General features: G+C 34.0%; 1 protein-coding gene across 2 annotated transcripts; it reads left to right on the plus strand.

Annotated features, from left to right (window-relative positions):
- The first annotated feature begins 5624 nt into the window (after window positions 1-5624).
- LOC117590148 (homeobox protein Nkx-2.1) lies at window positions 5625-27256 on the plus strand. Of its 2 annotated transcripts, XM_034282528.1 has the most exons (7): window positions 5625-5931; window positions 8217-8688; window positions 9597-9808; window positions 11981-12132; window positions 15500-15595; window positions 24315-24401; window positions 26573-27256. In XM_034282528.1, the coding sequence occupies exons 2-7, from the start codon at window positions 8264-8266 to the stop codon at window positions 27002-27004; spliced, it is 1404 nt and encodes a 467-aa protein (XP_034138419.1). In that variant the 5' UTR covers window positions 5625-5931; window positions 8217-8263; the 3' UTR covers window positions 27005-27256. The 2 variants fall into 2 exon arrangements, with proteins under 2 accessions (XP_034138419.1, XP_034138420.1); XM_034282529.1 differs by lacking the exon at window positions 8217-8688 and having other exon boundaries at window positions 5630-5931; window positions 26573-27254.
- The last annotated feature ends 699 nt before the right edge of the window (window positions 27257-27955 follow it).

Consider the following 27955-nt stretch of genomic DNA (forward strand, 5'->3'; position numbering starts at 1 on the left):
AAAGTTGGTCTGGATCGATGCGGCAATATCGTGTCGAGTAGTGTTATTTATTTATATCATATGCAGGTATGCTCTGACCAGTGTTCTGAATTCTGTTTTCCTGGCAGGAAACTGTGGAAAAAGTAATTTAGCTTATTCACTGACAAATAGTTTTTATAAAAACAAAAAGGTTCCTTCTCCGCGTCGATACAAAACTCCTAAACCTTGATACCTTATTCAAAAATATAAAAAGTATATAATAATCGAATTAAAAGCTATAAATGAGATATGCTCGGAAATTGGGTTCGACTCTCTAAAAAAACCATTCAACTGTTGTCTTGTTTATGCCCAAAATAATGCCTAGTCCTTGTCACTATTTACAATATGTACATACATATATAGTGATCCGATGCACAACTGCCCACTATTTTCCTAAAGGACTAGAGGGTTTTGAACCCTCTGAATTAAAAGCGTTTTTACAGACATCAATGCCATAATATAAGGACTGATTAAAACAATTTTTATACGTTACATTCGTAAATTAAAATATATATGGGTATACGGGCACACATATGTACATACAAGCATATGTACATATGTACACCATTTTCACATGCAAACGAATTTTCATAGAATTTGAACTCATTGACCGCAAATTCGTTTCTGAGAGTAACCATTTTAACCCCTAAGTTGGTACTCATAGAATTCGGGTGTAAACACGGTGTCCATAAGAAAATATCAGAATTCGCTTGAACAAAATAAAAAACCGACAAAAAATGCATTGAAACAATGGACAGAACTATTGTTTTTTGTAATTTATGGTTCATATATATATATATTTCTAAACAAAATATTTATTCATTTATCTCAGGTATACGATCTTCTTTTCCCAAAAGTACACTATCCTCCAAAATGTTATTTGGGCACTCTTATGTCTAGTGGATTATTATATATTGCTGGTGGAAATATTTAAAAAATTATTGAGAAACTCATTTAAAACGGGAAGGGACTTGTGAGGAGGGACTTTGTACTCGTGACAACTTTTATACCTATCTGTCCCTTGGTTTTTTTACAAATACAGGAGGAACGCTGTGAGACGCGCTGGAAAGCATCAAAACTTTTCAAACTTAAAACTTTTTAAAAATCTTTCATCTATATCATCTTAACACCAACACGTCCTTTTAGTTCGTCCATCTCCACCTGACCCACGCAATGCACGAGTCAAGGTGTGCGAACTAGTGAGAATGAGCAAGCATTGGATGGCTGATCCCCTTTCATCAGGGGTGATAGCCACTGCAGATTAATTTCTTCATTCTGGCTATAATAATAATCCAATCTGAGCCTAACATTTAAATACTTACTCTGTATGGATATTTTGGTTGCTCCATCTCTTATAGTTTTGGAGAACTATCCGACAACCCAGACAGACAGACAGACATAACTATATACACTCGGCTATTGATTTGTATTAAGAATATATATACGTTGCAATTTTACTATTTTATTTAACCCAACTGACTACACTAAGTTGACTGAAAACGAATTTTGTTTGCGAAAAACGTATCTTTAAGGGAAGATGGTTTAATGCAAGGCCAAGACTTCAACATCTTAAAAAAGTCAACAATCAAAGTTGTATAACGCACTGACAGTGATTTGATGGTTCGTAGGCAATTGATTACACATACATAAGTAAATGTAAGAAGAAAGCTACACATTTGGGTCAGAAAGTACATGGGTGCAAGTTTGGAAAAATGCATTTGGAGCATAAACTAAGCTGATAAGAGTAAAGTTGTACTATATGTTAAAAAATACTACGGAATATATATGTTTGGTTTTAAAAGAGATCCGATTACTACAAAAATTCTTGAAAAACACGTCGCTAAGAATCTTGGGTTGATTTATGAGCCACAGCCCATAAGAACTGGTACATTCTTCTTGGTCTGGCAAATACTTATTTCAGGTTCAAGTATTATTGGCCCAAATCCTATAGAAGCGTTAACATGACCTGATTGAACCAATGATTTTTTGCAAATGTTAGTAGTCAGTATAACGGTATTAAAAGAAATTTTGAATATTAATTGTATTTTCGCCATTTTTATAAATATTATTATCATCAGCCACCGTATTGTATGTACATTTAATATGTACAAGCATGTGTACGAAATTTACATATATACATACATACATATGTATCACGTAAATTGATTCTATACAGGATAGATTAAAGTAGAAAAATAACAGAATATATGTATGTACATATGTAAATGCCTGTTAGCGGACCATTCCTCTATTTTTCGAAGAGACGGGAGGAATGGCAAAAGTTTAGTATGTCCGTTACAAATGTGCATTTTTACATAAGTAAAAGAAACGCGTTGTTAAAAATGTATTTAAAGAATTATTCCAAAAATTCTTCCTGTAAATTATTATTTAGCCTTATTCAATAAATTCAAATAAATAAAGACCGCGCCTTTATGTTTCTAACTACATATTATATTCTTATTAGCACGTTTCCCCTTCTGTCCATCAGTTTGGGTCAAATGTATTAAATCATAAAAGGGCGTTACCCTTAAATAACCAATAGCATGGCACAGTTTTCTCCACCGTATTGCTCCTCCCATGGGCACGAAAGGGCAACGCCCATACTCACATACATATATATATATATGTGTATGAATTCATGTAGCCTCGTATGTGTAGAATTTCTGCTTGTGCATACGTACAAATGTATGTATGTATGTTTACTAAAAGCAATGAATGTAAAAAAAAGTATGGACTTTGATTATATGCTTGTAAATTAAATTGACATTTAAAGCACTATTTGGTTGTCAATACAGAACGATAGAATCGTGCTTTGTTCCTATTTAATCTTTTTTATAAACATTGAGATATGTGCATATGTATGTGTGTACATAGATCTGGAGAGCATATTAAAGACATGTACATATCTGTAAAGAAATAATTGTACAAATTAAAATCTTTTCATATATTAAACTGATATACCAACTGTAGAGGTTTTATTACATATGTATGTATTGTATGTAAGTTTCTTTGGTTCGAAAAGATCGAAAAAGTATGTAAGTATGTACTTGTTTCATGTACATGTATCACTTAATAACATCTTGGGGTAATGATGGAATGTTTATAAAGCTATGAAATGTCTTATTGTCATGTGTGAAATGGTGTTTTTCACTTTTCACAATACTGACGCAATATTTTAATATGTTTGTAATATGTTAATATGTTTTAAATATGTTTGTACATATGTATGTATGTATTTGTGTGTAAATTTGGGCTTGTATGATTTATAGAAGCGTAATTTTCAAAGATCTCATGGTAATAATAAGTGTAGTTTGGTATAACACAATAAAATACACAGTTATTGCTGAATTCGACAACGTTTAGCAGTGCTGAAAGTGAGATAAAAAGTGATGATACAAATGTGATCCAATCAGAGTGCTATAAAACACCGTTATATTATTAATTACATTTACAATTTAAAATCTTTTATTCTCAGATGTCAGAATTGGGTCACCGAAATGGTAACATGCTTCATGAATTGACAAAGTAGACAAAGTATACATATCTATGTACATATGTATATACACATGTATGTATGCAAAGCGTAAATTTGCAATGATTAGAGCGATATCCATATGTAGATATAGTATAGCTGCTATAGGAACCATCGGCCACATGTCATACATTTCAATTTTGAGATCAAGTTTGCACCCCAAAATGTTGTTGAATCATGCTAATCCGGCACTCGAAGAGTAAATAGGGTATATTCGATTTGTGGTCGAGGCTACGTGCGTAACGCACAAAAGGAAACGTTTCAGAACTTATACAGTGTTTATGTATTCTTGATCAGCATGAAGAGCCGAGTGGATACAACCATGTGTGTCTGTCTGTCCTTCTTGTTTGACGGATAATTCAGAGAATTCTAAGAGCTAGAGTCACCAAATAACACCGCAAGGTACGAATCTGTAACATCCACAATTTTAGAGATATGTGCGAGATACACAGCTCCGTGGATAATGTCCACGCGTCAGATTTGATCATTATTATAGCCAGAATGAAGAAATTAATTTGAGCGCACATATTATGTGCATATTTATTGTATGTGTAATTAGGACAAGAGACATAAATTGCGAAGCTGTTGACCTCGACTACCAACTACTGGTCTCCAGTTCGCAACTTTTTTAGTTAATTATCATTAAGGAAAACATATATTACAAATTTTATATTTGTACTATTATATTATTTTTGTACCAAATGTATTATATATATATTTTTGTGATCATTTGGTTATTCAGTTAAACACACTTTAGTCACTTTCTTCTTCAATTATAACTAGTGTTAGTTATTACCCCTATGCATAAATGTAGACGATGGAATGTACTTGTCTTGAAAATTCGATGAAGGACCACATTCTGGTCGTCTTTTTATAATTTTATTGTTCGGGAAGTACGGAGCCGTCGGGGACTTCTAAATTAAGTTGTCCCGGAAGAAAAAATACGCGTATGTATGTATATTTTTACATATGTACATAGAGAACACATACACATCACATTGGCAAGAGAAAAATGTAGTTATTGCGTTTAACAAATTATAGTGGACTCTCCTCCCAGGGTGTTAGTAATCATAAATTACAAAATTCCCTTTAACTCCTAGAATAATCCTACAGTTTTTTGAGAAAATATATCCATAAATGGATAGGCACAAGTCTTTCATAAGGCGGAGCATGCTCTTGATCTACATACATGTATTGTATGTACCTCCAACGCTATAAAAGGATATACATATGTACGTAACTGTAGTAGTAGTTGTAGTAGTTTTCACTTCATCGAATATGAAATTCCGCACCTTTAATGGATAGTAGATAAATATTCTACGTGCGCGTCAGGAAATTTAGCGCTCATTATTCGGAACTATTAGTAAAACAGTGTTTAAGCGGGGATCAATTATAATATCCAGAAATAATTTTATGAACTGAATGCACGTTCTCTAGCGGTCATCAAAATTGTGATTAATATCCAGATAATGAATAAATAGATCAGACGTATTCATTTAAGATATGTGAATGGTGCAGAGCTTGTCAAAAAATGTAAGGAGAGTAAGAGCACGGGTCGGCATTGTTAGATTGTGTGAAAATACCGGCTTAGCAGGAGTTTCATTGTTAGCAGACAATTCAACAATTTGGAAGAAGGAAATCTGCAGCATTCCTGAACTATTTTAAAACCATAGGCTCAACTGGGGTTGAAACAACATCTTTGTCGCTATTGGTGGACTACTTTTGTCAGAATAACGATTCAAATGCATGTGTCATGTATTCAACGTTATATGAGCAGTAGCCATCCCTTTCTGGTGTACTCAAACCGACATGCCATTGTTGGAGCGAGTGAAACGAAACGAGTATAACGCGAAACGAAGGCAGTAGGTAGAGCTGTTACAACGAGCAGCAGTAACCTCACGACGAATTTGCTTGCTGCCCAGCCCTCAATATTTCTCGAGCTGGTATTGGCTGGCCAAAGAAAAATGAATAAGCAATATTTCATGTTTGTTTTGTTCAACGAAGTGTATAGCCAGTACCAAACACAGCACAAAGTCATCGTTAATAGGAAAAACTTATTCGAGGGCTATCCAGAAGCCATCTCAGGAGTACTCGTCAGTACTGTTCAGACCTCTTATTTCATTTGACGGAATCGTGTCGAGTGGATATTCATAATAAATTCACTGACGTGGGCTTATATGTGTTGAAATTTACATACATACTTATATTGTGCTGAAGAAACAAAAATCAGGTGTTACATATTCTAAGTGATTTGGCAGTAAACATTTTATCTTCAGAATCAAGCTTAAAATCACCACCTAAAATAGTTCAACATCAAGTTCATGATTACCAATTTATTACATTGGGGATATACTCTGCTATATGTTTATATACAAAATTGAGTGAGTTCAATGGATATGATTAAATTTTAACCGTGAAAACTGTGAACCCAATTACAAAGAATAAGTGACTCAAACTACAAAAAAAATTGGATTAAATACAACTTTGTTTCATTGAATTAAAGTATTCACATTGAGACTTTTAATTTAAATCATTTATATTTATGTGATATATATATATATATATACATACAATATAAATTGTATATTTATATTTATATGTACATATATAAAAACATTATATAGTTTTAGGAAATTGTTTGTTCTTGTACAGTAAAAGAAACGAAAAAAACGACCATGACAATAAGCTAATGCACTTAAATCATAGGTATTTCATTGTTAATATGCGATTATAAGTATATGTACGTTAAGTTTTTGTATATGTACAAACATACATACTTATGTACCTACGCACGTAATCTTTCTCAAATTGATTAATATTTACACTTTTGGGTGTGTCGTTAGATGGAAGCCTTTTGTTTGTTTTTAGTGCAAAGATGTTAACGAAATATTAGCCTAATTATTCTTCATCGTAGCCAGGGATACCACTCCAGTAACTATTTCTAAATTATTAATATAGCTTCTGTCATATGAGGTTTGTCATGTGAATGATATGAAAATGCTTCTTTTCTGCCCGAGCATACATACATCTGTACTTGTGTAGATTCAGTGCCATTTTTATATACAAAAACCGAACGAAAAGTATCTTGTGCAAAAACAGTAGGCACATACACTTGTATGTACATACATACATATGTATTATGTAGGCATATACTTATCTATGTACACCAATGGCGTGCTATTGTTTGTATAGTATTCGTGTATTACATTTTTAACTTTGTGGTTGGAAAAATAATGACTACGTTCATCCAAATACCAGTTTAGAAAAATAAAAAAGTTTACAAGTTTAACTACGAATAATACAAAAAAACAATCTGAAATCCACACCTCATTATAACGGGCATATTAATGCCTATCTTACCCGAATGTAGTGCACTGTAAATAGTTCCACATCCGTCTCTCCGATAGTTTTAAATGTATCTGGATATAGCTTGGTACACACTACTTTTTTTGCTAACAGAATATGTAAGGCTGTAAATAAATGGTACATACAATGTACATATGTATGTACATAATTATGTATGCATGTACATTAATATGTTTATATATAACGGAACAGCCAACATAAGAAAATCAATAAAACAAAATGATTTTATTTTTATGAAATGAACGATATGAATAAAAAAGTTCATCACTTAAACAAATACAAGCAACGATCAGAAGGATCGAAATAAATCAGTAAAATCCAAATCGGTTGACTACGTCTAATAGCTGGCTTAGCCATATTTTTTTGATAGCGTTACTAGTTAAAAATGTTTGTGTTTGTATGCATTTAATTACATAGATAAATAAGTATTTACAAGCTGCATTCCTGCATATTACATATGTATGTATATAAAACATTTCGTCATTAAAGCGGCTATAAAGTTTAGACTGCTGTTTTTTTTACGATGTAATTTTAAGCAAAAAAAATTCATTTTTTAATGGAACAATAAGCTTCTTAAAGTAGTTTTTAATAACTTAAAATAATGAAATCGTAATAAATGTACTTAAGGCTTGAAATTACTGTAGATAACGCTTGCAGTAAAGTAAGTTTGTTGGCTGAGCTTGAAGCTTTATACATATGCTCCTAACCTTTTTACCGCAAAGCGCTCTAGTCAGAGCGTATGTGCTTATGTACAATAAGTACTTATTTACATATGTAAATGCATAAAGACAAATATGTATTGTAATTACTGTAAGCATTGTAATGAAATGCTAGTGCGAAGTCAAAGTCAGATAAAACTGAGAGCCTATACATATAATCAGACTTACCCACGGACATGGCCCCGACTCCATCGACTCACTTTGTCGTTCCGATTAAACGAAAATGTATGCACATACTTACATATACATATGTATGTATATGTACAGCATCTGTACAATCATGTAGTAGTACCGTCATAGAATAAGTAAACCCATACGTAGTTCTTCTTGAAATATGCCCTTAAATGACGGTAAATAGTACGATAGCAGTAAAAATAGCTGAATAGATGGTATCAACAACTTTTTTCGTTTGAAAGATAATCAACAATAATAAAAAATGGCTATTTAAATGTTAGCTAGATAGTTTGTACTATTTTCTTAAATAGGATTAATCAGATATCGAATTTTTATAAGAGACACTGTAATCATCAAAGTCTTTCACAATTACTTGAAAATAATAATAGTTTAAATTTTAATTCTAGAGTTATAAAATTACGTGGATTTGCAAGCTGCTGATAAATAACTTCGTATGTCAGCCTCAAACCTTGTTAATACATCAATAAATGAGAAAAAATGCTATAGAGAAATAACCATAAATGGAGAGCCACATTTAACTGCATTAAATGAATCGGATTTGGTTATGAGTTTATCTCCAAAAGACATACTTATACCTTTAGCAATTTCCCAGCATCACCAACTGGAGCCTCCTACCAAATTAAATACAAACGAAACATCGGCACAGAACCCGATTTCCACAGCAGCCGCTGCAGCGGTTGCACATCACCATCATAATATTTCAAATATTCACCACCTTCAGAGCCTGCATAGCCAGCATCAGAGTTCTTTATTTAATAACAATCACTCAACACCATTTAGTGTCACCGATATTTTAAGTCCAATAGAGGAATCATATCGCAAACTGGAACTAAACGGAAATCCCCCATCTCCGTTTCGGTAAATATAATAAGTTAATCTTGAATTGTGTAAAAGGCCAATTGGTAGATACTCGTAGAATATTAATATTTTTTAGTATACTCTTACATGTAGTCTTTAAGATGTCTTTTGATTCAATCTCGTCTCACAATTTGCAGCTCTCTGTTAGTTTCTGTGCACACCCTTCGCTTTATCTGACATAGAAATTACTGAAGGTTATAAATGGCATTAAGATGGGGAGGTAGTGTCATACTTAGCGTCTTTAAAACTTATATTAGTATACTAGACTTGTTGTCAAAGTGATAAGCGTAACGCATAGAAGGAAATCTTTCCGACCCTATAAAGTATTCATATTCTTGATCAGCATCAATAGCCGAGTCATTTTCTGTCTGTACGTCCTTCCTTCCGTCCGTCCGTCTGTCCGTATTTTTGTGTTGTTGTATTGTGTATTGAAGATAAGAGAAAATTAAAAATGCAATTACGTAGGGATAAACTATATCTATCAGATCCCCGAATTGTGATTATATTGGATCATTATTATAGCCAGAATGAAATTCATTTGCAGTGGTTACCCCCCGCCGGATATCTTTATGGCAACGAGAGAAAGGAGCCTCCCCTCAGTAGCTTTCCTTTACGTATGTATGTATGTATGTATGTATGTACATTCCCATGTGTGACGACGTGTATTTTCTAGTTATTCCAAATGTGTTGCTCAAAAGTTCGAATTTCCTTGTGATCGGATTGTCGACTATAGACGTCTTTATTTTAGTTATTGCAGACTAATTGTACATTTTATACAATGTTATTTATATAAAAATACATATCTATGTTTGTATATCCACTTATGTATGCAATTGACCGAATATAGGCGACTTAAAGTTTTACTAGTAATTTAATTCAAATTATCTTTAATTCTCTTTATTTTATAGATCCAATTCAAGTGGTAGTAGTATAAATTCCCCCGGAACATTAACTGCTTCAACCATGGCGAATCCATACGCCATGGGATCCTTATATCACAGTCCGGGCGTGCAAAGTTATTGCGGACCAACAGATAATTTATCTCTCGCCGGCCACTACACAGACATGAGAAGCTCTGCGTCATGGTACGGATCAACTGCCAATGATCCAAGATTTGCAAGTAAGTATAAAATAATATATGTATGTACATATACATATGTAATAGATGTATGTATGTACATATAAATATGTCATATGTGTATCAATATTACATTCATAATATACAAATACAAAATATATGTGCTTCGGACCATTAAATCTATAAAATAACCAATAAATAAGCTAACGCTTGCGGCCCGAAGTTTAAATGTTATACAAATATTTATGTTAAGCGAAACAGAAACATACATATATACATATTTAAGTAAGAATGTCCAGTTAGTTGATATAAATACGTATGTATGTATATTTTAAATATTATGAGTTATGTTGTGTTAGGTATGTGTTAGGATGTGTATGACCCGATTCGGATGTATACAATTGAGCGAATATATGCGCTTTAAAGTGATACAGTAAGCAGGTGCAAGACCATAACAAGACGATAGAAAGTGAGTCAGTGACTCTCAGCTAAATACTAAGGGCAGGCGGAACGAATTTTCCGATAGAAGGAGAGAGATAAATGGAAAGAGCGCGTGAAAACTGCAGGAACGGAGAAAGCCTTATAGATAGACGAAAAACCAACCGCTGTCGCTCGTAAGCATATACGATTTAAAATATATACAGTGGGCAGTAACAATAAACAATAAAGGCTTTACGTAGCGCTGCACCACCATTATTGATATGGTACTTGGTACGATGATACTTGAAGATTTTTATATATTTATCTATGTATGTACATAGAGAGCTCTAGAGTTCAGATTTAGACCATATCTTTGTTAGCCATGTACAATTGTTTGGTTAGACTATTCTCGACTTTCATCTTGAAATTCTGATTGATCATTTATGCGTTTTATGATAGATCATTTTAATTAATGTCAAATATTTTATTGTATGCTTTCTGCTCTTGTGTGTTAGAAACAAAATTAAAACGAAAAGCTGTATTCTGTAAGTTTAAAGTTTGTGGCTTAAAAAAATGCATACACATACATGTATATAAATATTTGTAGAACCGCCGTGTCAGGATAATCGCCAGAATCTTTATACAATTGCCCCTTGTGACTAGGCATTTCATACCAACATAAAAATATGCATATGTAGGTACATACATACACATGTACATATGTACATACATTTGTGCATATTAAAAAAACTCTTCCCAAAACCTTCTTTCGAAGGAAAAAAAAAAACCAACAAAAGTAAGAAAAAGTACTTGACATTTTTTTGGGATTTATTTTCACTTCGAGATATTCATATTCATTCATAACTGCTTAGTCATGCAATCAATATAGATTCTTATTAATTCTATGTTTATTCAAAAATAATTAAGTACTAATGCTGCGGTGCGTAATGCTCGACCACGATTTACCCTATTCTACCCTACCCTCACACATGCATACATACATATCAGCATTTTATGTAAATTGATCTATTATTGGGCTGTACATAATGTTTTGTGAATAGTTACTCGTACCTTACATTTACATAATCTCATACGAACCGCAAATCGTCTGTATTCAAACCTGCAACGATACTTAAAATGTAAACTAAAATACCCAGCAACTACCCTATGTGTTTTAGGTATGAGAGGGCATGTGTGAAAATAATTGATTTTTAAATTATTTGGTTGTCATTGTTTATTTTAGAAATGGAAAGATGATTGTGGACTTTTCAATTTACGGCCCTTCAATTTCGTTGAACGTTTTTCTTCGATGTATGCTTGTATGTATGTATGTATGTGTATATGTACATACATATACATATATGAGTGTTTCAATGTTCATATGCGTTCAGCACACATCCATGTACACATGCAAATGTTTACATATATATACATATTTACATACATATGTGTTTATACATACATATGTGTTTATATATACATATACGCATATGGTCATGTATGATTGTGCATTGGTTGGTGCATATTGGTTCGCATCTGATCTGCTTATTGTAAATGGACATTGGACATTAATCGATACAAATTATATGGACCTGCTCTTATCGTCTGACACTTTGAATTGTAGGGGGGTGGTTGTTGCTGGGGGAAAAAAGGTGGGTAATTTTATGGATAGACAGACAATTTCGAGTAGGAAAAACCGGCTAAGCCATTTTTATTTACCCATGTTTTTTTCTATACGCCGATTACTAACCTGAAGGGCGATTTTATTTAAATTTTAAAATTGTTTTCTTTCAGTATCACGTCTCATGAGTACGACAGCCAGTGGATCAATGAGTCACATGGGAAATATGAGTGGATTAGCAGCATGCAGTGTTAGTGATACAAAACCACTACAGTTTCCTTTGGCACAGAGAAGAAAACGAAGAGTTTTATTTACTCAAGCTCAGGTTGGTACAACATAATTACAATCAAAATAATCTATCCCATCGACATGCGTCTCAAAACGTTGCATAAAACAGACTTGCAGAAAAGTTTTTCTGTACTAATTCAATACGTTGAACCGATGGCACCATATGCATGAGCCGTATTCTATATTCAGACGAACCAGCGAGATATACACACATACATATGTATGTACATAGAGAGAGCCATGAAATTTCATTAGTTTTTATTTTGAGGCGTATTAAGGTGTACCATATTTGCACAGTACCATGACTGAAAGTTATTGGCAGGGACAGTGAAATGAAATGTCCTTATACTAACCACAGAGATTAACATCATCCGCATACATACATATGTAAGTACTCGAGATATTGTTAATACAGTTTGTTAATAAGGCAGGACCTAGAACAGAGGTGGTTAGAAATCCATCGCAAAAGATTATCCGGAAACCCTAGAAGGTCAACCTTTCTTGCAAGAAGTGAGTGGTTCACAGAATCGGCCTACTGAAATCAGTATAAGCATTATCCGGCTGAAAGCCACCGTGGAAGCCTTTAATGATAAAGGGGGTGAACTCTAAAATATTTGTGGTTGTTGACCGTCGCCTTATTTATAACTGCTGGGATGCTGTCCTCTAATATTTTAGGAATAGCGAATAACGTAGATATACCATTATTTTTCCTTAGGTAAGACTTATTTCCGATCTTATGAAGAGGAATTATAAAAGATTTATTCCAGATGGGGGACAGAACATCATCAAGCAGTGCGCTTTCATTTAACATGGGTCTTATAATGCCGTTCGACCTTAGGAAACTGTTTGGATACATATTTCCAGAGTTGCTTTCCAGAGGATAGATTGTTTGGAACAATTATGCAAAAGGACAGGAAGTTGCCACGATACAGAAAATTGCAAAGCGCAGCATATGATAGAAGAGGACAGACATCATGACATGTGTGCAACTACAGATTTATCTGTTGATTTTATTATGTTTCTATAATATATTAGTTATCTGTTCTACTATAATGGTCCCCAAAACTCTTCGAGGACCGAAAATACAAATGGCTTCTCAAAAGGACCTTTAAATCATTATTAAATTTGCTGTCTTAAAATGAGGGTGAGGCATTAGTGATGTAGATGCCGAAAATGGTGGCATTCGTTGCGGTATCTTCTTTCTCTGTATTGTGGGTTCTAGACAGTTCTAGTACAATATCAATAAGTCGTATATTAACTCGGTGGAATATACGATATACAAAATGGCCGGAAGAATCAATCTTAAACACTGGAATTCCAGGTCTTGTGAAACCTGGACATGGAAATGATTTGACGTAAAGTGTGAGCCCACTGCAATGAGGACCCCTCCTTCGCGTTGACACGAATTATGAATCCTATAAATTGTACAGATCGGATAAAACCTAAGCTAACTAAGAATCTAAGCCTTTGATCAGGTTTCGGGAAACAACATTAACATGGGACGAAAATGTGAAACTATCCATTAAAAAAGTGATGAGCTTACTACGTAGGACGCGAGCATTTTGATATGCTACTAGGAGGGAAGTCAGCTTTTTGAATTAGAGGAATTGCAGTTTAACAAACACCATGCAGCAGAGAAGGAAGCAGCAAGGAAGGGGCCTATTCTTCTTCTTAGCCTTATCCTCTTTCACAACCCATAGCTTTAGCCGATATTTGGTAGGGCATATGGTCGCGAAATGAGTCGGCGATACGTTAGTTTTGAAAGAATCTATCTCCCTGGCATAAGGGAAATTAAACTTATTCACCCTTATGTAAGCCGACGGCTCGTGTTTCACTTTGTATAAAAGCAAACCAGTTACATTATTAGATTTGATTTCAAAACTGTCTTTCAAATAACACACGTAATATCTTTTTGAATAAACTGGCTTGTAAACATAAGAACAAAAAATGTCATACCTCGCATTCCATCTTTTTTGTTTTAATTGGTTGTATGTACCCAAAAACAATGAAAACAAATGTACATTTATCGCTCTGTCAGTAAATGAAATTCAGTTTTTTTCGGTATTTTTATTAGATCTTAAGAAACATGAAAATGGAATGCTAATGCATAGCGATTTCTTGTGTTTGTTTTGCTTACACTCCAGGCTTTTTAAAAAGGTATCTATTGTATTTAAAAGACAGAACCTATCTTTAAAAAAATTGTTTGAGCGTGGTGAGGTGCGCTACTAATATTTTCATGAACCAGGCTATACTTAGATATGTACATACATACATATAATGAAAATATACATACAAGCATGTATATAGTATATATATGTATTTACATTTACATATACATGCATATGTGTACGTATGAACATCCTTAAAATTAAACAAAAATTGACTAAGAAAATATTGGGTTTCTTTTTTAGATCTGTAGAGATTCTAATAAGAAGCACTGGTCTAATATTTATCTATATATACATACCTACACATGTATGTATTTACATATACATTTACATAGTATATATATGTATATAAATTTACATATATGTAAATATATATGTACGTATGTATGTATGCAAAAATAAATATTAAAATTCTTATTAGAATCTCTACTGATCTAAAAAAATTACCCAGTATTTTCTTAATCTATTTTTGTTTAATTTTAAGGATGTTCATACGTACACGTATGCAAATATGTACATATGTCCACATGTCCATATGGGAATGCATGTATCTATGTGGTTTGCATAGGGATACTTACTTATATTTCTACATACATATGTAGGAATGCAAAGTGCATAAGCACGAGTTTTTAAGCATTTACACATATATATATATGTAAGTATGCTTCTACATATACCCATACGTATGTGTATATGTGTGCTCACCTATGTATGTACGTATGTATGTATATCCAACGGTAGTAAGTAACGTACGGCATGTGCAAACAGGCATTTGCACAAAGTAAACATAAACTCATAAAAATATTTGTATTTATTTAAGACTTCAAGACTTCAAGTGTACGGCAAATATAAAATTCGTTTTTCATTATAACATTCACAATATTCGAAATGGATTTTACTTGGCAACCAAGCTACAACAACAAAAATAACATAAAAGAAAGAATAAACGGTTCAATAAAGTAGCCAGGGTATTAATGGGGTATTTTAAAGGTCCAGTTCGCCTCACTTTGTCTGCAATACATTGTACATTTACACATATGTACATACACACATTCATACATACATACATATGTACATGAAAATAAGGGGCATACCGAACTTGTGTAAATTTGTATGTGAAAAATCGGAACTATTTTTAAAATGTGTATGTACACATATACATATGTATTTATGAAAGTAAATTAAATTCAAAACACATTCAAATATATTTCTCATTATTATTATATTATATTATAGGTCTATGAACTTGAAAGAAGATTTAAACAACAGCGGTATCTTTCTGCACCAGAACGAGAACACTTGGCCAGTCTTATTCACTTAACACCAACACAGGTAAACAGAACAATTTTATTTGGCATCTTGTTGTTTTTTTTACTGTGCCACAGAACATTCATGCAATGTGAAAATACTCGGGATCTTGTTGTATTTAATACATTTTGGTAACGAAATATCAAGTGACTTACGTATAATAATCGGTAGATTAAGTCGTTTGTAAATAGACAGTTATAAAATATTAGTTATTTTGGGTCGTCGAAAGCACTTTAAGGAAGAAAAAAGCCAAAGGGTCATAACTATAACATACACATATTTATACACACATGCATTAATACATATTTACATATGTATGTACACATATCAAGCTTAACTATGGGTGGTTGTACACATGTCTAGATACATACATATGTACATCATACATATGGACATATTTTAACCAAAAACCCATCGGAAGCTTTAAAAAGGGTGAGAGCGTGACCCACCTCAAGAAAAACCTACTACATATGTATGTAGTCCGAATTTACTAGATCACCGTAAATATGTACATACATTTACATATGTACATATGTGAACGTTTGGTTGGATTACATTTTACAATAAAAAAAAAACACTTTTATTTGACTTTGCTCAATTTGTAAGGATAAGTAGGTACATACATACATATGTACATATTCTTATTCTAAAGGTGGGTATACCATCGAAGGTAAAACCTACATATATAGTGCTACGACAATTTCCTACGACTTAAAATTCAAATATGATAAGAAATAAGGAGAAATAGGTTTCCCGCGGAAATTGAAGGTAAATAAATTTTCGTCTGATCCAGATTTGCCAATCTGATAGTTCTCTACGATAATGTTGGAAGATAGTTTCTTGTATTTAAAATTGTGGAAGGCTCAGATCTTCGACTTTTTAGGGGGATTGGAAAAATGTTCAAGGAAATTTTCATACCACATGACTCTGCACACAACATTTTCTTAATCTCGCTTCTATCGTCTATGAGAACTAGTCGTCAAACAAGACGGAGAGTCACATATGGCAATATCGACGTGGCTTCACTACACTAAAATTTAACTTCGAACTATTTACGCTTCGAACCAACCCGACTTTTTCTGATAGACTTATAATTTTTGTTTTTTTTTTTAACAAATTTTTAAGGTCTGATTTTTTTAACTCATTTGTTAGAGGCATCCCTTATTTTTTGCACATAACCTAACTATCTTACATCGGTTGTAATGAACTTAAACATTCTATAAAGCTAATGAATGCATCTATAATACATGTCAAAACCTTTTGTGGTCTTAGCTTACCGTCTGAAAAATATTAAGCTTTCAAAAAAAGTATGATTTTGTATGCGGTATTTTTTACGTAATTTTGAAACAACTTTTAAAAACTCAGAAAACTCTTTTGAACTCAATTCGAAAAAGAGTAAATCTTTTTTGTGCACAGGTTTGATGTCGTTTAAGGTATTGATTTTGAAAATCAATGGAGAGCCGTCTTTTTTTCGAGTTTTTCTGCCGAAGTTCATTACAAGCAGATGTTAAGTTCATTACAATCAGAAGTTATGCGAAAACAAGTAGCGGTACCACTAAAACAGAGTTAAAAATACACAATATTTTAAAACTTCTCAAAAAAATATCTTTCATTGAAAACAAAAAAGATTATGAAACCATTTCTAAGCTCCATAAGCTTCTAAGTTAAATTGGTTCGAATCCGAATTATCGTGTCGGATAGTGGTTTTGAAACTGATTATATGGGGTCGGAAAGCGAAAGTTTCCGTGCGGCCACTTTGACCACAATTCTAAAATAGTCTTCGAGTACCAAGTATACAAACATTAAATATTCTTCAGAACTATATATGTACATTTATTCTAGTTGGACGGTGCTATGTTATGATATGAAAACAGACCTAAAACTAGTCAATTATAGTTACAATGTGTGTTTTTTTGCTCTGTGTGCAAATTTGCGTTTAAACATGAATACTGTTTGAGGCCCACGTCTTTTGGTCGTGAATCTTGAGGGTTCCAAATAACTTAGATTTTAGACATTAGATCCTTGAAAAGTAACCTATTCTTTCCAATGAATGCTTCACACATACATACATACCTGTATGTATAGGGATGTATCAATGGGCGAATTTATATCATATTGTAGGTATACAGAGTGTTTAGGGTATGATCATAGGTACATATATATACGTACTTGCAAATGTTTAAGTTGCACGTATGTACATACGTGTAGTTTAATAATTTAGGTGCTTCACTACCTTTTTATAAACACAATGGCCATGCCCTTTAATTGTAAAGAACATGATCAAACAATGACCACTTTCAATACAATTTAAGGGTGAGTTTAGAATGTATTATTTCCTCATTGTTCTTTAATGCATTTTTATCTTTCAAAAACAGCCACTGTTGTGAGCATATACAATTTTATTTGCTCTGGATCTGCTTTATTCAAAGGTAATCAGCATCCATCTTTATGTGGGTAGGCTTTGTAGAAAATTTTCAAAAAATTCAACTGAAGGGTGACAATACAATTCAAATGTTTTTATTGTTATAACACGTCGCATCCTAAACCTATTGTGCGGACCGCAAAAGTAATTGCTTAACCTAATGACAATTATGTGTTAAGTGGTGGGCATTGTTGTTATCACGCCCTTATATTTGTTCACTGATGTAAATATTAGTTGGTGCCTGCCTGCCTTAACGGCGTTATATCAATACCTTGGGCGTTATTGTTAGTTCCATCAAAAATGTGCTATGCATCATGCATATTGGAGGAATCACACAGCAATGGATTATCTTATTCCATTTTATTTAAGATACATACAAAAAGTTTATTTTTACACACGTTACTACTTTTATAGCCGATATAGTATATGGTCAGTATATGATTTTTTTTCTGTCATCTACATGTATACAAATGTGCGTGGCGAAGTTTTTAAACAAACTTGATTCAATGTAATATCACATGAGTCTTCAGACAAAATTCGATGGCTACTCATGCTGATCAAGAATATACATTCATATGTACATACAACGCGATGGTCATGTGAGAGTTATGGTAAAGTCTATTGAAGAATACAGGAAACTTGTTGAAACTCTTACTAAAGATTCTGTCAAATTTCACACATACCAACTTAAACATGAGAGGGCATTCAGAGTTGTTATTAAGAATTTGCACTTCTCAACGGATATCTACTTAATCAAACAAGATGTGAAGTCCAAAGGTCACGATGTTAGAAACATTAGTAAAATTAAAAGTCATGTAACCAAAAAGCCATTGCATTTGTTCTACTTTGACATTGAGCCCAACAATTAGAACTTAGATATATACAAAGTTAAACTCATTGGTAACGCAGTTTTTAATATAGAACCACCCCGTAAAACCAATGAAATCGTTCAGTGCAGGAATTTGAACACACAGTTGATGCAGGAATTAGCACCTCGAACAAGTCTCTAGAAAAAATAGAACAGCTTCTAGAACAACAATCTCAACTTACCAATAATTTACTTAACATGATAATGTTACTTGTAAATCAGCTATGCAAATAAAATCAAGCAGGGCCTTAAATTTCAAATCATGGACTAGGGAAAATGCTATGCAGGCTGCCACAATTGAGATAAAATGTATGCACGCAGATGTATCAATAACAGCGATTTATCTCCCCCCAAGATTCACAATAAAATAACTCGATTTTAAAAACTTTTTCCAAGGACTGGGAACAAAGTTTATCATGGAAGGCGACTTCAATGCCAAACATCCATGGTTGGGATCCAGATTAACTAACCCGAAGGGATCGGAGTTATACAAATGCATACGAAACAATAACATAACAACATTGTCAACTGGTGTGCCCACATACTGGCCAACTGATAGTGGAAAAATTCCAGATTTGATTGATTTCGTAGTATTCTCTGGAATCACACAATTACACATGCGAGTAATGGAGAGCTTTGACCTTAACTCAGATCATTCTCCAATAATAGCAACTTACAGCACAATAGCCCATATGTTGGAAAAGCCCTATAAAGTCATTACAGCCTCTACAGACATTAACGCATTTAAAAGCTATTTAGACTCAGCTATAAGCCTGGACTTTTCGTTAAAAACAGGTGAGGAGATAGACTATGCTGTTTAGCTTTTCACAAATACAATTCATAATGCGAGCTACAGAAACACGAATCATGCTCTTAATCATCAACAACCAAACCAATTGTACCTTTCAACCGAACTTCGACAAAAAATACAAAATAAAAGGAATCTGCGAAAACGCTGGCATGAAACTCACTACCCTTCTGACAAAAGATTATACAACAAGGCTGGATCTGAGCTTAGACAACTGCTGTCGAACTTACGCAATGAATCTCTAGCTGAGTATCTGAGAAACTTAGACCCTAATTCCAGCAACAATGAATACAACCTATGGAGGGCGGCTAAATACCTAAAGAAACCAGCTAAAAGAATAATAAATATTCACAAAAGCAATTGAACTTGGTGTAGGTCTAATAATGAACAAGCGGAAGCATTTGTACAACATCTGCACTCTGTGTTTCAGCCAAACGATATAAATAATTATATAACAGAGACTGAGTCACCCTGCCAAATGAGCTTGCCTATTAAAAGCATCAAATATGAAGAAGTTGTGACAGAAATCAAATGCTTGAACAATAGAAAAGCACTAGGCCCTTATAAAATATATGGTATCACCCTAAAGAGTTTACCACCAAAATGCATTGGGTTTCTCACTCTTATATTTAACGCTATTCTCAGACTAGACCACTTTCCAAGTCAATGGAAATGTGCAGAAATCGTTATGATCCTAAAGCCAAACAAAATAGAAACGGAATTGACATCATACCGTCCCATTAGTCTGTTGACAATATTCTCGAAAGTGTTTGAAAAAATACTATTGAAGAGAATGTTGCCATTTTTGGACGAACTTTCCATCATTCCTAAATACCAATTCGGATTCAGGAGGGGTCACGGGACCCCTGAGCAATGTCACAGGGTTATTAATGATATAGTTTCGGCACTTGAAAACAAAAAATACTGCACTGCTGCATTTCTTGATGTTCAACAAGCGTTCGATCGAGTCTGGCACAAAGGTTTGTTGTACAAGATAAAGAAATGGCTACCTGCTCCGTACTATTTATTAATAAAATCATATCTCGCTAAAGGATGCTTTTACGTGCAGCAGAAAACCGATACTTCATCCCTACTTCTCATCACCGCAGGCGTCCCACAAGGAAGCGTATTGGGACCAATTCTCTACACCCTATATACGGCCGACATTTCAGTTACAAACAACTGCACTGTTGCAACATATGCTGATGATACAGCCGTTTTAGCCACAAGAACATCTATAAATGAAGCTTCCGAACTCCTGCAAATTGAGCTAAGCCTAGTTGAAGACTGGTTCCTTCGATGGAAAATTAGAATCAACTCCCTGAAATCCGTCCAAATAACGTTTTCATTAAGACCAGGTAACTGCCCAAATGTTACACTTAATGCTACACTCACCAATTCCACAAAGTACCTGTGTGAAGTATCTCTATCAACAACTTAGACTTAAAACACTAAAAATGTCCTGGTTGATAAGTCGAAAATCAGAAACCAATTTGGAAAACAAAATTCGCCTCTACAAATCCATACTGAAGCCTGTTTGGACCTACGCTATACAGCTCTGGGGGACTGCTAGCAACTCAAATATTGTCACATTGTCAATGCTCCGTTTTACGTATCTAATGCAAATATCCACAAAGATCTTAATATTCCAACCATTAAAGAAGAAATAAAGAAAACTAGTAAGAAATACATCGACAGACTCCACAACCACGAAACTAATTCAGCCTTAAGTCTATTAGACAATAGCTTAACAGTAAGAAGACTGAAAAGATACCACATTCTCGATATCCCTGATAGATAAATCCAACAATCTGAAAAGATGTTATATATAAAACCAGGGCTCATTGAAAAACTGATATTTCTGTTAATTTAATATTAATTATACAAGTTACTTATTGTTTAAACACACAGATAGTAAATAAAAAGAGAGAAAAAAAAATTAAAAAAATATGTACATACATATGTACACTAGTGTGCAAGCCTCCGACATATTAATTGTTACTACGAATGCTAATTTAATAAGAAATTGAGGTTCATGCGTGGTAACAAAACCTTTTCTCCTACTTATGAACTTCCTATTCAAAATGGTTTCTTCGATCATTTTTCCATTCGTTTTTTAACTAATCTCGTGCCATGAAATAGCTGTGGTTGGTTAAAATTTCGAATTAAATGAACCGGTGATTCAACTTTAAATTGTAAATTGCGTTTCTAAATTTTACGAATCAACTACTGTGCATAAATCTATTGGCAGTTTTAAGCAGAATCTGGATCAGTGCCGACAAGCAAGCTGGTTCCGGTGGTGTTTCAATTCCAGATAGCTGCACTTTACTGATGCATAATGGTATGTGACCATTTGACATTCTTGGTCCATAGCACCAATCAATACTTTCTGTTGAGCGTACTATTCAATATCTGGCTCGTCTTGGAAAGCGAGACGAAGGAAGGAAGCCGATTTAAATGCTCCATGTACTTGTTATCGTTATCGGTCATTTTTTCTGATAGTGTCAATTTGTACCGGCGCCCATTTCTCCGTCGTAATCGTCTTTGCTCATTTCGTTAATTTCCTACATCTTGCGCTTTAGATTCACACAACAGCGACATGCTCTTTCGCATAGTTTCATTATCTTGTTCAATTCATTTACTTGTTCTGGGTAGTCGACTATTTGAAGCCACAATTTATGACTTGCTCGAAGATCTATGTGGGCCCAATTACGTCTTGCTGGCATTGTTCACTGTATCACACACAAAAATTTACTCAATTCACAAAAAAATTAAAAAACCGACACATATTAGATGATTTCGAGACAAAAAACATAACTTAATTGAGAGGAGCAAATCCCTAGTTGATCGAAATAACACACACATTAAAATTTCGACTATATTAGTTAAGTGGGGGTATATGAAGAAAAATATCTTACGACCTATTACTTGAAAAACAACAAAAATTGCCACAAGCAAATACAATTTAAACAATCAAAAGAAATAAAAATTCACACGGAAAATATAATTTTATGTCAGAAACTGACAGCTCACGCAAAGGCAACTTGCTCAAACCACCAAAACGGCTATTAAAGAGCTAATGATATGAAAAAAATAGTTTAGATCCGATTCGAAAACCTTCTTTATATGCAAAAAAAATTGCATAAGAATCGGTCGAGCCGTAAAGGCATCTTGATCAGAAACACTAAAACCGCAATTAAAAGTGAATGAGCGTTTATATGGTGATGAAAAATAGTTTACATCCGATCCGAATTGGTTGAAAAGTTTTAGCTCAGCCGCCTCTCCATTGATTTTGATGAGCGATACCTCAAACAACGCCGAATTGATACACCTATACACAAACAATAGGAAGACACAGGATATACTTTTTTTCGACTTATTCTGAGTTTTTAAAGTCTAAATCAACATTTCTGCATTTCAAAGCATAATATTTTTTAAACGGTAAGCTAAAACCACAGTGTTGCATAGAATGTCTAGGTTCATTATGTGAAATAAAGAAACATTAGCTCTAAAAAAAATTACAAAAAAATACCAGACTTTCAAAGTCTTTACAAAAAAGTTAAATTTAAAGTTCTCAGTCTATCAGAAAAAGTTGGTTTGGTTCGAAGCGGGAAAAGTTCAAAGATTCAGAAAAGAATCAAAGTTCGATTTTATCGAATAGTGTAATCGATCCAGCCGTTTGGGAGGAATTCAGTCACAATCCCAGTACCACGAGAATTTTAAGTACATAGATATGTAACTATATATGAACTATAAGGCCATAGTCTTTTTTCCTCAGGGAACCAAACCAACTTTTTCTGAAAGATTATGGACATTAACATTTTTTAATCAATTATGGTTTTTTTTTGTCCATTGGAGAACTTTTTTTGATCCGAGAATAAAAAAAATTATAATACATTTTCAATTCGATCTATCGATGGCCGCCCTTTTGGTGTTCCTGGGATATCAGGTATATCAATTTATCAATCTATCAAATTTTCAGTCATATTGCCACATATAAAGTCCCGGTTGTTCGATTGAAGGCCAGTAGATCGATTAACAAACACTAATTTTACGTTAAGTCTTTCATGCTAGCGCGTGCATACATATGTACAATATCCAAAGAGCCACAATTTGAGACAAATTGAAAATAGATCAGGATAAATAAGTGAACGTTGTCACTTTTACATATTTGCCACTCCACTTCACAACTAATCTAGTCTGAATGGTAGAGATATAGAGAGATGAAATGACAAAATGGTAATCGTCCCCAGAGCAGAAGCTAACATGACACTAGTTGTGCAAAAGCGATGTTTTACAACATAAACAGCTAATTAGATAAGCCAACTTATAATCTCGGAGTTTTCGCTTCCAAAAGGTTGACCTATACATATAGAAGTCGGCATATGTATAAGTATTTACTTATAAGGTAACTGAGTTAACTGACTCACCGAAATTATTTGACTTACGGAAGTTATAACTTGCTTACAGAAACAGCTTTATTCAACTAAGAAAAAGTATAAAAATTTAATTCTTAATATGCTTTTGCTTCGGGCAAAAATTACTGTGGGCATTAAGCAAACGAGCATACTAATTAATCATATTTCCTTGACTTTATATACATTTAAGTTATTGACTAATGGGCCTATTAATATTGCTATTCTAGGTAAAAATTTGGTTCCAGAACCACAGGTACAAATGTAAAAGGCAAGCTAAAGAAAAGGCAATGGCGGAACAAAATCAACACAACCAGGTAAATGATTATATATTTGATAATACTTACTGGCTGTAATTTTTAATCACAACGCTCATACAGTGCGAAGGGTTTTGTAGCCGCTGTTGTACCTTATTATACCCGGTACTCGAAGAGATTAGTACATATACTTTTGAACAGCATCAATAGCCGAGTCGATATTGACTTGTACGTGCGTCCGTCCGTCAGTCCCTCTTTTTTGTGGTCTAGTTCTTAGAGACTATAAGAGCTAAAGCAACTAAAATTTGAATCAAGACTGCTTTGATTTCACGATTTCAAAGTATCGCCCCGCCACCACAAAGCACAAACATTTTTAGCATCCAACGTTTTGAAGAGAAAACCAAAACGCAGTTCAGTAGAAAATGGCCAATTCTATCAGAATCCTGAATACTGGATTCCTGGATCACTATTTATGGATCCCCTGGATCACCCGGTATAAAGTGACTTGCATATACGCGAATTACAACGTTCCACCTCGTTTAAACAAGTACTGTGGCCATACATACATATATGTATGTATTGTATTGCACGGTTGAATTTTATGATATCTTCTGGACGTTGATATGCAATGACTGCACCATCAAGTGGCCCATGCGACACCAAGCCAAAGCCTGTTACGCGCGGAACCCAGCAGAACGCAGCCCTCCTCCCGCCCAACCGACCGAGGGGCGCTGCCGCATGACGCGCGGCGCGATTAACCGAACCGGTCGCGAGCATGCAGGAAAGATAGATGTTAGGCTAATATTCGAGGAAAATTAGATCTAATCATAACTAGACTAAGCTAAGCAAGCAGAAATTACCAAAATCAGAAACAAGACAAAACTAAAATGAAACTAACTACGGGAGAGGTAGGCTAGTATAAGAGATTTAAGAAGAGGAAGGGAGTTAGTTGAGGATATAATGTGGTAGAGGGAATTATAATCCGAGCATAAAACCCTAAAGGGTTCGTGTGAGGCATAATTCGATCTACATAGTGGAAGGAACAAAGGAATAAAGTTTCTAGTGGGTCTAATGGGAATCGTAAAGTTTATGCGGCTCAGCAAGTCAGGGCTGTATACATCCCCCTTGATCAAGTTGTGCATAAAAATTACACCAAGCATTTTTCTACGACTAACTAAGGATGGAAGATTTATTAAAAGAAGTCTACTACGGTAGGATGGCAGTCTCACAGTTGCATCCCAGTCCCCTGTACTGATTCAATACGGTCCTGATGTATGTTGTACTGAGGGCACCATACACATGAGCCGTATTCTAAAATCGGACGAACAAGCGAGATATAGAGAGTCTTCGTTATATAGGGGTCCTTAAATTCCTTTGACCACCTCTTTATAAACCCAAGCACACCCATGGCTTTATTTACCATGGTAGAAATGTGTTCAGAAAACGAATACAATTATATTAGCCCAAGCGTGATAATTTGATTTAAAAACCGGCGTTGGTCGTGTAATCGTGGATAACGATCCACAGAAAAAATTGTTTCCAACCCCTTAAATGATACATATGTATTTTTAATTTATCAGCATCAATAACTAAGTTGATGCAGCCGTCTGTCAAAGTTTATGACTTACGAAGTCTAATATGTGAATGAATGAATGAATCAATAGCTTCCAGAATCTAATCGCCTTAATTTTTTAAACTGAAAGAGATCCGATGATTTTAACAGCTTGAAAAATGTTTTGGAGCATAGTGAAAAATATGAGCATTTACCTAGTCAACAAGTGCACACTAATTACATTGAATATTATAAACATATTAAGAAATTTGATAAAGATAAATTACACTACTCGACAAAATCAAACTTTTTTTCCGCTTCAAACAAAACCAAAAAAAAAAAATTCACAAAAATCCAAATTGTTGCATTTTAAAGCTTAACATTTTTCACACGGTAAGCTAAACTCACAAATAGTTTGGGTACACTTTATAGATGCAATTGTCAGCTTTTTAAAATGACAAAGTTCATTACAACCAGATGCAAGATACTTAACTTATGTTAAGAACAAATCAGAGATTTTAAAAACAAAAAAAAAAACAAAAAAATTTTAAGAACAACAAAATTATCTTTAAACCATTTCCAATCTCTATAATTTTCAGAACAAGTTTTCTGTCGGGTAGTGTTAGTTGCATGTTTTGGTACATTGACTAACCATTTTTATATTTATTTCTTCTTTTAGTCTGCAAGTTCGCCGAGACGTGTTGCGGTTCCAGTATTAGTTAAAGATGGAAAACCGTGTTCCGGAAGTAACAACACAACTCAGTCACAAACGCATGGTAATAGCTCGACACCCTCGGGCAACAATAGCAGTGCTAGTAATAGCGGAAACGCCAATAGTGGAACAGTAGCAGTATCTTCCAACGTAACGAGTGGCCTCAATCTCATATCAGGAGATGCACCTAATTCCCACTCACCTGATACATCTTCATCTCTTCTTGCAAGCTACGGAACTGTTGGAGGTTCCAATGTTGCTATGTTACAGCAGCCCTGCAACAATACTCTCATGTCAAACAGTTTAGCTATGGCATATAGAAACCAAAATAATTTTATTTCCAATGGGCATCAGCAGCAATGCGGAGGCTATTTGCCATTGCAAGGTAGAGCATGGTAAATATTTATAATAAGTACGATTTTTTCGGTAGTGTATTCTATTCGGTTATTCTGTATGTATGTATGAACTAATGAAAACATGTTTAGAGATGAAGTTGAAAGTGTTATATTGGATATCAATTTCATGAAATGAAATATACATATGTTTAAATTATACCTAACTTAACAGCAATAGTAAAAATATTTTAATATAATGTCTCTAAAAATCTCAATAACATAATGGCTTAAAATAAGTGTAAATAAATAAGCCAATGTATACAAATAAAAATACAAAAAATAAGCAATTTGTTTGTATTGTCTATTTTGATAGGTGATTGAAAATTAACCATTTCTTGCATTCAGTTCTGCATAAAAGTCGGTGTCAAAACGTGACTCAGCGAAAAATATCCGGATATCAGTTGATTAATGCAGTATACGAAATTCCAGGATATGAATGGAACTGCCAGATCAAAATCAGTAAGCGAATCCAAATAGACGAACAGTTGGTTGGTCTGGAATCATCTAATTGATTCAGTTCGTTAATTAGCAAAGTTCACTCTCGGCTGGCTCTATGTCGTTCCCATAGAGTTTTAGCAGTTAAAGGTAACTAATTTGATGGGTAACTTTTAACATCGTCCATTTAGTCGAATAAATGGCTATCATCCCTTTACTATTACCTACTACTACCCATTACTTTAGGTGAGAGATCTTTTCCCTCTACCCCTCACGACATATTCGACAAAATTAGCAATAAGTGGTTTTCCCGACGTTTCCTGACAGTTGGCCTCCTATGGGCCGTATTTTTTATCCGAAAATAAAATTATTCTTTGTTATCTGAACGATAACTTAAATTTATGTGTACTTGAGTAACGGAGCCTTTTGGGAGCAACAAAAAAAAAAAAGGCACTTCATCACACATAGGTTTTGGCTCTTAAAAATACATAACTTTTCTGATCGACCAATCAACCAGCAC

This window comes from Drosophila guanche, unplaced genomic scaffold (genome assembly GCF_900245975.1).
Source record: "Drosophila guanche unplaced genomic scaffold, DGUA_6, whole genome shotgun sequence".
NCBI lineage: Eukaryota > Metazoa > Arthropoda > Insecta > Diptera > Drosophilidae > Drosophila > Drosophila guanche.

Bases quoted from the DNA above. Each gene is read 5' to 3' on its own strand.
- LOC117590148 (XM_034282528.1), top strand. From the start codon at position 8,264: ATGTCAGCCTCAAACCTTGTTAATACATCAATAAATGAGAAAAAATGC. The intron at 8,689-9,596 runs GTAAATATAATA...TTTATTTTATAG, and splicing joins AATCCCCCATCTCCGTTTCG to ATCCAATTCAAGTGGTAGTA. The intron at 24,402-26,572 runs GTAAATGATTAT...TTCTTCTTTTAG, and splicing joins AACAAAATCAACACAACCAG to TCTGCAAGTTCGCCGAGACG.